Source organism: Panulirus ornatus, chromosome 27, assembly GCF_036320965.1.
Source record: "Panulirus ornatus isolate Po-2019 chromosome 27, ASM3632096v1, whole genome shotgun sequence".
In the NCBI taxonomy this organism is placed as follows: Eukaryota; Metazoa; Arthropoda; class Malacostraca; order Decapoda; family Palinuridae; genus Panulirus; species Panulirus ornatus.
Genome location: NC_092250.1, coordinates 6636443 through 6652660, shown reverse-complemented (window position 1 = coordinate 6652660; position 16218 = coordinate 6636443). Strand labels below are relative to the sequence as shown.

At 41.3% G+C, this 16218-nt stretch overlaps 1 protein-coding gene across 1 annotated transcript; it reads left to right on the top strand.

Annotated features, from left to right (window-relative positions):
- Window positions 1-9808: 9808 nt before the first annotated feature.
- Window positions 9809-15927, top strand: LOC139757569 (uncharacterized). The gene is made up of 2 exons (XM_071678174.1): window positions 9809-10199; window positions 15505-15927. The coding sequence occupies exons 1-2, from the start codon at window positions 9981-9983 to the stop codon at window positions 15601-15603; spliced, it is 318 nt and encodes a 105-aa protein (XP_071534275.1). The 5' UTR covers window positions 9809-9980; the 3' UTR covers window positions 15604-15927.
- Window positions 15928-16218: the final 291 nt, after the last annotated feature.

The window sequence follows — 16218 nt, the reverse complement described above, 5'->3', positions numbered from 1 at the left end:
TATATATATATATATATATATATATATATATATATATATATATATATATATATATATATATATATATATATATATATATATATATATATATATGTATATATATATATATATATATATATATATATATATATATATATATATATATATATATATATATATATATATATATATATATATATCAATTTTTTATTTATCTTTGAAAGATATGAATGATAATCTATATGATTCAATTTGTGTCATCCATTCTTTCATAAAGATCAAGAATGTTATTCATAACATGTGTCATTTTTCGGTATCATTTGATCAGCTTAGACTGGTGAGGATATCTATTGATCAAATCCTATAATAACTATAATTTTTAAGTATATTCAAAGAAGGGAAGTTCCTAACGGTCTCTTGTCAGATATTAGATCTCCCTCTGAAGGACTTCATATTCTGCTGTTTAATATTTCTCCAAAGATTCATTAGTCTTCCTGCTTGCCATACAACGGATGCTGCACGGCTCCCTACACCACACAGCAAGTAAGTAGAGGCTGTTGTTACATCCCCACACTACACTAGTAGAGAAAAATGGAGGATGTTCTTACATCAGCCTCAGCTGTGTACTAAAGAACATATGAGATGTGGAAGCCATTGTCTCTCCCTCCATTGTTTCCTGCACCACGGAACGTCTCAGAAACAGGAGTAGGATGCACTTCTTCATCTGCTGCTATTCTCAACATCAAACTTCCAATATCAGCCCAGGTGAAGACATTCAATTCTCTCTCATATCCACACACTTATCGCTTTTCGTTATTGGCATGAGGGAAGAGAGAGAGAACTTTTGCCCTGTGCGCTAGTAACAGTTACGTTAATATATCGTATGTGATCGTGGAGAAAGAGCCATTGTCATCATCCTTAGCACTGCCACTGTACCATTCACCACTGTTCCTACAGCCCCCGAGAGTGTCACCAGGGAGCAGGAGTTACTGCCTGGTGCCCATTCTCCCGCACAGCAGAGGCCTCGGGCGTGACCTGGGAGTGGGCTGCTGCCAGAACCACGGCCTCCCTGGTACAACTGAGTGGGAGTTATTGCCTCATCCCTCACTGCCCTCAACACACAGCCCGACAAATATCATGCTGGACAAATCGACGGAGAACCTTCACCAATGCCGGAATATAAATGGTTCTAGTTCTTAAGAACTTTAAACTTTCCAAAGCTTGATAACGTCCCCTTCATTAGACAATGTTTTTTTGTCTCCGATGTCTTTTTTTTCTTAATAATCGCCTCAAACAAAGGAAAATAGCTATGAGAAAAAATCTCAAATTGGCTTCTAGCTCCTGAAACAAGAGAAACTGAATCTGTGGCATCTGTGTAATATCATGATCTAAAAAAGAAAAGGTAATAGTAACTGGAAAAATAGAGCAATTATTCTAAAAAGTTTACATTGACAATGAAAGTGAAGCGAAATGTGTAGCTTCAAATATTTTCTATTGCGTTATGCTAATTCGGTAAGAAGGTTAACAAAGAAGACATAGCCAGCTCTGTCAGTATTCAAAATCACAGTTGCCAGCGTACACACGAACTCTAAAACAGAAGGGTTTTACTCAGCAGTAGGAAAGATTCTATAATAATTTTCTTGTAATCCAAAGTTACTCCTTTAAGCTGTTGCATCCAGTGGTAAGTATTTCTAAGTTTTCCACACGACTAAGGCAAAATCTTACTTGTAGGAACATATGTGGGAAGAAAAAGGAGGGAAAAGTAGAATACTTTAAGTTTCTCTTCGATAAGATTCTGTCCAAAATGCAGTGATAGACTCGCTTTATCTAAAGTTCTTATTTCTCTGATCTCACGAACTCAGGGTAATTAACTGCTTTAGAACATCAAGAGGCGTGAAAAAGGAGATTGGTGGTCATAGAGCTTCCCTCTCACAGAGCCTCCTTCGGTGTTGTGAATGTTGAGACGGCTCTCTGATAGTCATTATGGCTGCCAGTCATCAGCGGAGGTAATATCAGTGAATGACTCACATCAACTTCCCATATCTGTATACAATCAAATTTCTATGTTTTGCTGCCGTTTTTTACGGCATGTAGTAGTAGTAAATAAAAATTTGTTTCCGCTCACGAAATGATTCATCCTCACCTAACCCAAGTTTTTGTTTGCTATACTGCAAACTCCCCTGTTAAAACTGCAAGAATCTTGATATGGTTCATAATTTTCTCTCTGAATGACAGCCACTGCTACAAACACTCCCAGATAGCTTTCTTGAGAGTAAAGTAATGCTCAAAATATCTGCCTAATATTCGTGTCTTCAGTAAAGCCAGTAATGTCACAATTCATTTGTGTTGCTAGGTTGGGATGCATATATTACCAAGTGCACATGGCCTACTGACGAGCTAAGGTGCTGCCTGTACAGTGACTCATAAACGCTCGTGGGGGTCCATGTGTGTGTGGGCGTGTGCAGTCTCCACCCTTTTCTGGACGGCGAGTCTGTATAACGACGTAACAACGCACACTGCCATACACATGGTAGAACTGTGACGTTGATGTAATGACATTCCGGTGGACACCACCACCGTGCTGGTCAGACGTTATTAACCTTTCGCTCTGCAGCAAGAGTTTCGATTTTCACCGGCTGTCTAAGTTTTGCACGAGGTCTGGGGCAGGTGGTGGGCAGAAACATGAGAAGATTTTGGCTAAGGAAGAAAAAATTGCTCTGACAAACTGCATAGACGACGACTTGCAGTTTTCAAGTCGCGATACAGAGGCAGATGATCCGCGACCGACAACAATGGAGGTGACAGACAGATTTCAAGAGGTGATTAGTAAGAAGAATATGAAGAGGAGGCGAGAGCTAGTGAAGCAAAGTGACAGAAGTGATAGTGAAAAGATCCAGAACGACAGGAAGAAAAATAATTCATACGCAGAAGAAAGTAGAAAAAATGATTCAACCGGGAACCGAATGCAGCAGGCTGGACGAATGAATCCTGGTAACAGATCCAATGTCAGTCGCGCACCAGCTACCGACGTGTACGGAGCTGCTGTCGTTTTTCAGAGCTAGGTTGTAGCTATTCCTCCCTGCGTTGTCGCTACCCTAGCTTTGTTTTGGAGGTAATTTTTCTAAAGCTATTGTTCATCAATATCTTTATAAGGTTGTTTTGTGCAAAATTGATATTTCATTGACGGGTGTCTGCAAAACTTCGCCTGGCCTTGTGCGACCGTCTCCGCCCCGAGAATTTTTTTCTGCATAGAACAATTGCCTGATTTTTTTTTTTTGGGGGGGTAGCTAGTTTTTCTTCCACTGTCTGGGGTGGTTTGCCACCCCAGACTTTGGGGCTAGACTCCTAGGATGGACACAGGTAAGCCATCCACTGCCCCCCTAGGGGGTAATGGGGACGGACCTTCGATCAAAAATTAAAATGCTGATTATGTTTTATCCCATGCGACCGGAGCAACGACCCTCGCCTCCCTCAATCCCTTCCTAATCAGGAATGTCATTGATAGATGGTCTAGGACTGTTGAAACGGTAAGGAAACTGGCTAGTGGTGACTTATTAGTAAAAGTGAAATCAACGAATCAGGTGGCGGAACTACATAAGTTTACCAAATTCCATACTCATGATGTTGTGGTCTCTATACCCGTTTCCATGACTTCATGCAGAAGAATCATATACTGCACTGATGTCATGGATATATCAGAGGACGACATTGTGAAGGAACTGGCAAACGAGGACGTTATCGCTGCCAGATTCATCACTAAATTTATCAATGGCGAACGATGTAGAACTCCCCTGATAAACCTAACTTTCGGAAAATCTCGTTTACCTGATAATATCTCTATTGGTTACATGCGTTGACAAGTTCGTCCATATATTCCGAATCCCCTACGCTGCTTTAAATGCCAGAAATTTGGTCACCCTTCAAAGTCTTGCACTCTTTCTGCAAGATGAGGGAAGTGTGCTGAGGAAGGTCATACTGCAGAAGAAGGCACGAATAACAGGATGTTGTGTGTCAACTGTAATGGCAACCACCCAAGCTCGGACCGGGCCTGTCCCCGGCTCCAGTTTGAGAAAGAAGTGTGCACAAATAAGACTCAGAACAACATCTCATATGGCGTGGCTAGGAGGAAGGTTAAGGAGTCTCATGAGACTCCCAAACCTAATGAATCCTACGCGTCGGCTCTGAAATGTAAGCCGGTTATGCGGACGATCTCGATGCAAACTCCTTGTGACACGCCGACCGCCACTGCCAAAAACCCAGCTCCACCTAGCCCTATACCAATTTCTCCAACCAAAGCCCACAAAAAATCCTATGCCAACACGACATCCTCTTCCAAAACTAAGATAAGAAAGAGAACAAGACTAACATATCCTTAAACTTAACTAGACTAGAAAAAACTACGTCGCACGTCATTGTACCAGCACCTCCACCAAAGAGGTCTGTGTTTCACAGGTCCTCTTCGTTGGAAGACAGAATTGATGGAAGCCAGAACATCCACTTCCAGGAACCGATCATGTTCTCCTGGGGACTCGCCCAAGTCCCGACATAAACGGGCTAAGAAAACTGATCGGTTAAATAACTCTTAAACTAACACTTCCAACATCATCCAGTGGAATTGTAGAGGCCTTAGGCATAAGCAAGCACAATTACAACTGTTGCTTGCACTGTATAGGCCAGCCGTGATATGTCTACAGGAGACCCTTCTAAACGGTACAGTCGAAGACTCTTCCGCTTTAGATAGCTATCACTCGTATAGAAGAGACGAGAATCGTGGGGTAGCTATCTATGTACACCAAAATTTACCTCACACAGGAGTGACTTTGAATTCTACTCTAGACGCTGTCGCATGTAGAGTGAAATTTAATAACACATACCTGGCCATTTGTTCAATATATTGTTCCGGCTCCAATGCACTTGATAATGATGAGTTAAACTTGCTTGTTAATCAGTTGCCTCACCGTAAAGTAGTATTAGAAGACTTCAATGCTCATCATTATCAGTGGGAAAGCATCCGGGCAGACACCAGGGGAGAACAAGTGGTTGATTTTATGATAAACGCCAACCTCGCTCTTCTAAATGATGGTAGTGGAACTCGTGTAGATGGCCGAACTGGCAATATCTGGGCAACTGATATATCCTTGTCATCGCCGGATATACTTAACGACATCACTTGAGATATTTATGACGACTCCCTAGGAAGTGACCATTTCCCGATCAGTCTTTCTTATTATTCATGTGACATTATTACCAACCCGTCTCCGTCTAGATTCAACTATAAGAAAGTAGACTGGGTGTCATTTACAAGGCAAGCCGTCCTTGATATATCCGGTGGTGACATTGATGCAAAAGTCCTCAAGGTTACCTCCACCATACTGAGGGCTACTGAGAACTCTATACCTAAGGTTTCTACAATTTCCACAAAGCATAGAGTTCCTTGGTGGACACAAGATTACCGAAATTCACTGCTTGCGCGCAATAGGAGATATAGGATGGTCGATAACGAGCCTCAGATAATAACTTTGTTGCATACAAACGTGCGAGGGCTCAGGCAAGAAGAACTATCGAACGAGCCAAACGAGACTCCTGGCGCGGCTTTGTCTCTACCGTGAACAAGGACACACCAGGAAGTCAGGTCTGGTCCACAAGCAATAAAATCAAGAAAAAATACATGCCGCCACTTCCTCCTCAAATCTTCCACCAAGATCAAATAATCGACGACCCGGTGGACATTGCCAACACACTCGCCAAGAGATTCTCAGAAACAAGCAGCTCGGCCAATTACGACCCGCGCTTCCTACACCACAAGCGCCAGGCCGAGCGCCAGTTACCAGACTTTGCCACAGAAGATACTTTTGATTATAACCAAATGTTCACAATAAAAAAATTGCTTCTTGCCCTGAAATCCTGTAAAGGTTTCAGCCCAGGACCCAGCGGGACAACCTACAAGATGATTCAGCATCTTGGTCAAGCCAACCTGACTGTTAACATTGTAAAATGAGATTTGGACGTCTCGAACGTTTCCAAACTCATGGCACTTTGCGCACGTCATCCCCATCCCAAAAGGCTCCAGACGCCTTACGAATACAAATTCGTTTCGACCTATTGCGCTGACGAGCTGCATTTGTAAGGTCATGGAGAGAATGGTTAACAGAAGGGTTTATTAAATGATCAACAGTGTGCTTTCCGTCGTAACAGAGGCACATTGGATCATTTAATAAACCTAGAACGTTCTATCCTAGAGTCAATTTGTAAAGTGCGTTTTTTGGTTGCCGTATTTTTAGATTTAGAAAAAAACCTTCGACATGACATGACAAAACGGAATTTTTAGCAAACTTTATGCTTTTGGTTTAAGAGGTTATTTACCCATATTTATAAAAACTTTTTAAACGATAGAACTTTTGCTGTAAAACTTGCAGCATTCTATATCACTTCGGACACATTTGTCCAAGAGAATGGTGTGCCGCAAGGCAGCGTTCCTAGCCCAACATTATTCAATATTATGATTAATGATATTCTGTCTCCAACTTCCGTTCCGCGAGATCTTAAATACTCGCTTTATACTTCGCCTAGTGCACAATTTTTGGCTGAGCGGGTTCAAGGTGTGCTTGAGTCCGTTCATCGTTGGGCGCTACAGTGGGGATTTAAGTTCTCACCCAACAAAAGTATCGCGGTTGTCTTCACCCGAAAAATTAATATCCCGAATTTGCTTTTAACGTTAGACAACCCAATCCCATTTCGAAATAGAGTAAAATTCCTAGGGTTAAATTTTGATAAAAGACTTAATTAGAAAAGTCATGTTGACTGTCTAGTAACAAGTTGCAGTAAAAGACTAAATGTTCTTAAATGCCTTTCGCGTTCCTTCCGGGGAGCCAACAGAAGATCTTTAATAATGATTTATAGGCCCCTAATTAGATCTAAATTAGACTATGGCTCTCAGGTGTATGCTTCGGTGAGCAAGTATACCCTGAGGAGGTTGGATGTGATACAGAATAAATGTTTGCGAATGTGCCTTGGAGCCCTAACCTGTACCAGACTTCTACAACTGGAAGTTGAGGCCCATGTACCTCCTCTCCGACTAATACGTGAGATCCTGTCGAGGCAAAGCGGTATTCTGATGACAAGGAGGAACAATACAACTGCCTGTCGCCTCATTCTGGAATATTCACAGCTCGTAAACAGAGGCGTCAGGCCCCTGGCCGTCAGAATACACTTCCTCAGTGAGAACTCCGGTACTAAAGTGAATGAAGTGGACTCGCTGGTTAATAATTCCTTACCCCCCTGGGAGGGTTCCAAAATCAACATAAAGACGAGCTGGCTACCAACCAAAAAAGCACACACATCCGAGGGCGAGGTACACCAGCGTTTTCGTCAGGTCATCATTGATCACTTATCCTATGTTCACTTCTACACTGATGGCTCCAAGACGGATGAATGTGTGGGTGCAAGTGTATGGTCGATGGAGTGTGCACTCAGATACCGCTTGCCGAACCATACATCTGTATTTTGCGCTGAATTGTTTGCCATTGATCGAGCCATAGACCATATGATTAATTCAAATCATAGTAAAACCATAATTTTTTTCTGATTCTCTTTCCGCTCTTAAAACAATAGGCTCTGAATATACTGAGTCCTGTGAATTACAGGGCAATATTATTAATAAACTAAATTCATGTGAAACAGATATCATCTTGATCTGGGTGCCTGGTGGGTCATTGCAATATATCCGGCAATGAGCAGGCGGACAGCTTGGCTAAGTCGACCTCAGAACTCGAGGAGATCGTTCCGATCCCTCGGGAGCTGTGGTCCTGCCTTTCCTTGGGGAAGAGATCAATCCATCTTCTGTGGCAGAGTCAGTGGACCAACCTGACCATCAACAAGATATACAAGCAAGAGAGGGCGGACTGGCCGACCTCGTACCGCAAGAACAGAAGAGAACAGAACAGAACAGAAGAGGTCGTGCTAGCCAGCATCAGAATGAACTGTACGTACACCACCCACCTGCAGCCATACACAACCAAAAGCTTTCCACCCGCATGCCAACAGTGCAAACAAACATCAACAATAGAACATCTACTGCTAAAATGCAGGAGATATGAACAATATAAAAGAAAACTTTTAAATTACCACATGAACCAAAACATTTCCTTTAACATCATTGATGTACTCGGGGATAACCCAAGTACTATTGACAAATTGATGGTCTTCCTCAGAGAAACAGAATTAATCAAGATGATGTAAGGTGGTTCGCGGATTCTCCACTGTGTCGCGCGGAGTCGGCTTGGTGTGCGGCTCCTCCTACTTGGGCTGGTCGCATGGTGGGTGGACATGTCCATTCATTAGGCGGTCGGCCTCGGAGGGAGGTGGTCATCCTCCGGGTCGGCTGCGCCATGGTGTTGAGTCGGCGGACCTCCGACTAACTATCTATTCTGTGTGCATGTCATAGTGGAAGCCTGTCCCTAACCTGTCCAATCTTCTCGCAGTCTTGGGTAAAATGCAACCGTGGATACTGTGCCGACTGGGTGGTATTTGCCGCCACGTCGTCCCAATACACACAAATCTTTTATTTCCATTATATTCATTAATATTCATCTTTATCATTATCACATCAAAATTACATATATACTTTTTTTAATATGTATTTAGGAATGGTGATATCAGTCATACATTAAATAGGGTTGCAGGCCTAATGACCTTACTCATAGGTCGATGGCCGTAAAACCCAACAAGCAAAAACCAACGTGACGAGCAACCTGGATGGAGGAAACAGCTCATCAGGTAGGAGGAGGTTGAACCTTCCAACTGACTTACGCATGACTTTCTACGAGCGGTTGCTGTGGGCTGCTAAGCTGGGAGGGTTGTAATTATTCCTTTCTGACTGTGGCTGGGGATGAAGCAGTAAAGTTTCTGACGACGACGGGGTTTGGGGAAGTGATATCAACGATACCACAAGACACATAACACCACACCAAGGTGATTGTATTCATGTATCCGGTTATCCTGAATCCTGATTACCTTCTTGACGATACACGATTCGTATGGACAAAGCGACATGAAATCCCAGGTGAAAAGAAGACCCAGGTGGTAGCCTTGATGATGGAGGACGTTCCGGAGAAGATACTCATCTCTGGAATAGGATATTGGAGAATTGCAAAGTTCACTGAACATCCTGTTTTGTGTTACAAGTGTAGTAGGCCATATGGCCTGGAAATACCAAAGTGAACATCTTTGTCGTTACTTTGGAAAATATAATTCAATGGAATGTGGAAATAGAATAAAGTCTGGGCAACGTGTTGCGCCGTGCTATTGCAATTGTGGCTGTACGGGTAATGCAGGCTCACCACAGGTGCGCGTCGCCCGGTAGCAGACCATGGAGGAAGTGCAGCAGCGGGAAAGGGAGGATGAACAAGGAGTTACAGAAAAAGACCTTCCACTGAGAACGTGTGGGAGAAGAGAATGAGACAGAATGACACGTTGTAGGTGACAAGAAATGATGCAAGGGTTGCACCGAAAACTACTCCAGAAGACAAGGTAAATGACAAACTCAGTGATGTGTATGGTTTAGTAGTTCAACTCCTCTGTTAGTGATACTCTGCTTCACTGCTCATTGTTTCGAGTCTTGGTCTACTTAAAATGTTTGATTATCTATTAATCAGATTTGGTTTTCATTGGATATATGGAGGAATATATGACGATGACACGTTAAACAACGTAGATACTGTGTGCATTTCGCTCTTAAAGATTTATAACATTATTCATGTGGATACGAAGAAAATTTTAGAAATGATTCGAATGCATCTCGACCTGCACTGCCGTCGTCACTGCTCACTTGCCCGATGAAAACTTAGACACAGTGAGGCCTGGGCTCCCGTTGGGGTCGGACGTGCTCGTGGCCGATCGGTTGGCCATTTTGCTGGCAAGCTGGAGCTAGCGCTGTCTAAGGTTTGCACCATATCTGGGGCAAGTTGTGGGCAGAAGTCCGGAAGATATGTGGCTGAGGAGAAATGAAGGCTTTACTGAGCACCTTAGTAGAAGACCTGGAGCTATCGAGCAGCGATTCTGAAGCAGAAGTTTCTCGAGCAACCATGGAAGAAATGGCTGGCTATCAAGAGAAGGTCGGTAAGAAGGAAATGAAGAGGAGGCGAGAGGCGGCGAGACGGAATGAGGCAAGTGACAGCGAGGAGGCCAAGGTTGACAAGAGGAAAAGGAAGGATTACTTAGAAGTAAGCAAGTAGAGTATTTCTGGGAACCAAAATCAGCAATTTAGTCTAACAATTTTTCGAAATTGTTTGCATGAGTTCACATAAGACAGAAAACATGAGGTTTAATTGGCCCACTACTGGGTTGTCTGAAGGTGTAGAAAAGTAACTTGAAAAGGAAAATTCAATTCCACTCAGCACCTTTTTCAGCTATCACAGACTCTCCGCTGCTGCACATTAAGCTTCTAGTGTCCCCGTTTCCGCTGCCGTTTATACGTTTATTTCTGGCGTTTTTCTCGAAGTATGCCTGAATTTATGAAATATTTGTCAAACCGCTGTTGAAACTATATACATATTTAGCATTCATTATGTCTGACGGTAACTTATTCCATTGCTCAACATACCTATAGGGAAAGAAGCTTTTTCCCACGTCCGTACTACATCTTTTAGCTTTGAATTTTATTTCATTTCATAGTAATCGTATTTTCTTGTATTTAGAGATGTTCGTGATTTACTTATCGAACTTCTTCAGAATTATGAACACTTGAATTAAGTCGCCTGGAGAAGAGATCCAATCGTTTTAGCCTCTCTTCGTATGCCAGATTACCAAAGGATGGGATATATTTGGTCGGTAGTTTTTGTACTTGCTTTAATTTTTCCTCATCTTTCTAATTGTTTGGGAACCAAAACTGGACTGCATGTTTGTGTGGTCTTACTAGAGAATTGTAAATTGAGAATTGTTTCTGATGTCTTAGGATCAATGTTCCTGGCTATGAAACCCAAGATTTAGTTACCTTTTACTTGCTGCTTGAAAACGTTTAGTGCATTTCAAATTGTTGCTGATGATAATTACAAAGTCTTTTTTCTTCATTTACTTTAGTTAGTTTTCGAATAGTTTGTAGTCGTAACGTATATTCATGCCTTCAAAGTGCATAATTTCACATTTCTCTACATCAAACTTTATTCATCTGTCTGACCACTCTGCTAGTAAGTTAAGATCTCTTTTAATCATTTCGCAGTCCCGCCTGTTTACAGCTCTACCTCCTAGTTTAGTGTCGTCTGCAGATTTGGAGATCTTAGATACGTGACCGAGTTATAGGTCATTACTGTATATCATGAAAAGAATTGGGCCTAGGACTGACCCCTGTGGCACACCACTCGTTACATCTAGCTAATCTGAGGCTTCGCCGTTTGATACTACACGCTGCTTTCTTCCGGTAAGCCAGTCTTTGATCCACGTACAGAGTTCTTCAACGATTCCGTGTGCTTTGAGTTTATGTAAAAGTCTCTTTTGAGGTAATCTATCGAAAGCCTTTTGGAAATTTGAATATGCTACTACTTCAAACGGTATTTTTTCGTCCCAATTCTGATAACATTAAAAAATTCCAGGAATTTCGTCAGGCAGAAGTTTCTTTAGCGGAAACTATGTTGGTTGTCCGATATAATTTTGTGTTCTAGAAACGTGGCAATTTCATCTCGTATTATTTTTTCCATCGTTATACGCAACACTGACGTAAGACTAATGGGGCGGTAGTTCAAGGCACACTCTCCTTTTTTATATACAGGAGTAACATTTGCTAGCTTCCAGTCAATTGGCACTTGACCATCCGATAGAGATCCGTTGAATATTTTTATGGGTTATATTATCTGTCTCTTAGCCTCTTTGAAAAATCTTGGCGATAAGCTATCTGGGCCGTTGACTTTGTAAGGATTTAATTAGTCCATTTATTTAAGTACTTACGAGCTCTTTATTTCTCTAACCTTCAACTCTTTTTCATCAGATCTCTGAAACATTTTCATTGGTTGCGGTATTCTAGATGTTTCTCTAGTTGCGACAACGAAGTTAGAATGATTTAGTATGGTAGCCATTTGCTTGTCGTCAGTAGTTAGTGTGTCACGCTCGTTTCGTAATGGTCCAACTACCTCTTTACATGTCTTCCTTTGTCTGTTTGAAGAATTCTCTAGGATTAATGCTAACTTGGTGGATATCCTTTTTTTCCGTTGCATTTACCCTGTCTTATGACCCTCTTACACTTCCTTTGGATTTTCATAGGTTTCCATTTATTTGAATTTCTTATTTTTTTTTCTTTGGTGAATTAGTCCTTTTCCTTCTTGATGGTTTTGAAAGTTGAAGTAACGAGGAACCCTGGTGGTGTGGACAACACAGGCAGCAAGAGGAGGTTATACTTGCCAAGGTCGAGGGGATCCTTGTATGACATATGATAATGACCAGTTGTTGTGGGCTGCTACATTTTGAAGGCAGCACAGAGTTTGAACCACTGCTCAAGGAAGGCCGTAATAGGTCCTGTCTAAAATGTAGTTGGGCAGGAAGCAGTTAAACTCTTGACAACCAAAGGGTTTAAGAGCGTGATACTGACGGAACCTGAGGACACAGAGAAGTACACTAAGGTGGGGATTATCTTTATGTATCCTGTTCAGCTGCATACTGATTTTATTTTAGAGGATCAAAGATTTGTTTGGGCAAAACGACATAAAGTTCGGGGCGAGAATAAAAAACAAGTGGTAGCTTTGATGATGGGAGACGCTGCAGAAAGGATCTTCATTTCGGGAATAGGGTATAAGAGGACTGCAAAGTTTATTGAACCACCAGTGTTGTGTTACAAGGGCAGCAGATGGGGACATATGGCTTGGAAATGTCTGTGTGTTTCGGTGTCGGTACTGTAGGAAAAACAATTCCCTGGAGTGTGGAAGTAAGATCATGGCTGGGCAAAGTTTTGTGCCGTGTTGTTGTAATTGTGGTGGCGCACATAATGCGGGCTCCTCACGTTGCAGTAAGCAGCCACAGGTGCGCGGAGGGCAGCAGCAGAGCGTCAGGGAAGTGCAGTAGCGGACATAGTTGGAGGTACGAGGAACTGCAGAGGAGATAACACCATCTCCTCTTGAGAGAGAGCGGAAGAAAATGGTATAGAGTAACGTGCTGAAGGAGGCAGAAAATGGTGCAAGGGTTGCACGGACAGCTGGGCCGGGCAATACTGGTAACTGATGAATCTGGTGATGTAGCTCAACTTATGCAAGAAATTCAGACACTTAAGAAGATGGTAGAAGATAGTCAAAAGATATTAGCCGTTTCTGTGGAACTAGATATGTGACTACTGAGCAAAACGATGGTAAGCGAGTTGACAAAAGGCGTGTGTTATTTGAACAAGTCGACCCCATTGTGTGGGGGCAAAATTACATACTAGAGAGAAGGTGACCGGCAGGTACGTTGATATCCCCGAGGAGCATACCGAAAATAATTGTCTGTTGGAGTCGGACAAACCCCCGCCTCTGTTGTGGGGGCCGGAAATGTGGGTTTAGGAAGGGAAATAACCCACTGGTGGGCTGATATCCCCGAGGACGACGTGGCATGATGAGGTATTGACTTGAGTGAAGGAAGTAATGGAACAGTTTGTGAATGATAAAATTAGAATGGTCTTTAATGAGGAAAATATAAACAGTTTACGCTGGCGTTGGCGTCCCAGTTTTGAGGATGATGTACATCAGTACAGCACACAGTTATTGATTATACAGCACCTATTCTCAGTACATGAATAGGAAGGATATTCACAAACGAAGTCATACATAATGAGGCCCTGAGAATAGTGTTAGGTTGTCAACGAAACACAAGATTACAAATCATGAGAATGGAAACAACTTTACCAAGCATTGAACATAGGACAAAGGAACTTGCTGTAGCTGCTGCTCTTTGATCAGTTAGGAGAAATGCTGATGATACTCTCCCGTGCAGTGATGTATTTGAGTAAAGGAAGAAATCTTAGTAATGTGTGCAAGTATGTAAGACTTTGTATAATATTATGAAGGAATAGGTAGTTAATAAACATTGTGTTTCCTTACCAACTTATGTAAGGTTTAGACCATGGCAAGAACGATGCATCGCAGCAGATATCTCAGCTTTGAGTGAAGAAAAGCTGAATACCATCCCAGTCTTGACGGATTTTTTCTTTTTTTTGAGAAAATATTTAGCTCCCTAGACGTATTTCTGTACATGTATACTGTGATGGATCAATCTTGCATGATGGCCGAGTAGGATGTGGTGTTTTCATAAAGGAGTTCTTTACTAATAAATGTTTCGTAGATGAAACAATTGGTAAAACGATTAGTGATAACACCTCATCCACTCTGGCTGAGTTACATGCAATATGTGAGGGTCTTCAGATTGCTATAGAGAAATGTAAAGATACGTATTTCTTTGTGGACTGGAGAAGTGCACTGAAGGCCTTGCGGAGTAAGCACCAATGTAACTGCTATGTTGTTAACATTTGTAAACATCTGATTATAGCATTGCAAGAGATTCCATCAAATGTCAGGATTCATTTTAATGAAGTGGCTGAAGAGTTGGCCAGAAAAGTCACAGTAAAGATATACATGAATTTTGTTAATTATAAGAGCATAGGAATGATAAAGTATGAAAAGAATATAAGAGAAGAATGGGAGAATGTAAATACAGATGTAATTACTGAACATATTGAGACTCTATAACGTTATCTATATGTGTTGGATAACATCAGTGTAACTTATGGGCAAACCTTACATCTGTGGATAATGTGTTAATGAGACTTAGACTGGGGTATAGATATTATTGGCAGTTAAGTGAAGGGACTGGTCGACCCTGTCAACTTTGCCAAATGAGGGATGGACATATATTAGAACATTATGTATTAAGTTGTGAAAAAATTCAGCTATATAGAAACTATGAAATTGGTAATTCAAAAGAACAAGTTTGTTGGATGATTAATGATGATGTGATTAAAGATTCTTGCAGAATACAAAAACTTTGCACCAAGGATGATACATGTTTGTAATGGTTTCAGGGGATTTAAAAAGGACCATTTTTGTTTTGTTTTGTTTTCTTTGCACTGTATGTATCTTTACAAAAGCCATGTTGTAAATATTTTTTTTTTGGTAAGTCCCACCGGGATATGAAGATGAAGAGGGGAGTAGTATACTACACCGTCCTTTTAAAACAAATATGTCAATGAGTATTACAATATCCGAAGTGAATCATGATCTCATTATTTTTTTCTCTTCTAAGATTTATATGATTGTATTTCTTGAAAAATAAGGTTAGAGTTGATGCGCAAAAGACTGGAAACTGGTAATGGTTATATATAGACCTTTCTCTGTTCTGAAGATGAGGACCATTGCATGTTCGTTTTCTTTGAACTGTACATATCTTAGACATATCTTACATTGTCTGTAAATATTTATTTTTTAAATCCCACTGGGGGATGATGAGGAAGAGGGGAGTAGTATATTACCCCTTTATTTTGATGTAGATATGTAAAAAATACTTAAATTTCAATTTCAGGTGCGACCGTCTAGTGTGAACACCATGACACTGACAGATACCAGCACCAGCACGGTCCTCACCTGTCACCAGGACCTCCTCCCGCCCAGCCTCCACTGACCGTCACCACAGTCACCATGTACTAACCAGTGCTCTTATAGACAGATACAAGAATACTCCTGTACCTACTGTTGTGAATGTCATAAACAGTCCATTAACTAGTGCACAGTTAAGCAGGCAAATAGCTTAGTTTCTCCTAGTTATGTGTGTGTTAACTACTATATTACTGTAACGCACCCAACGTGACAATATCCATCACTTAATGCCATGATTAGATACATAATCATGTCAACATAGTTATGCTGTGGTTCAACTAATTCAATTATACATCGCTTAATGATAAACGAATCATCACCAAATACATAATGTATAATCCCTAAAATTTGCTCTGTAAAACTTCCTGTACTATGTAGATATACCTCACTCGTGTGCTTATCCAACGTGTGAAAGTATCCAACCACAGCATGATCTTAAACTCTTTGTGATTGATTTTCTAGTTACTATGAGCCACTAGTTCTGTAATACCTCAACTGTATATTTTCAGCTGAATGACTGACTGAAATCAATAAACCGTTCTTTCTTTATTTACTTATTTTATCCTTAGTTCTGAAATTAGTATAGAGTCAGCCGCTTTCTGGAGGTTTCATGAAGATACAGGACTGAATATAGGAGTTT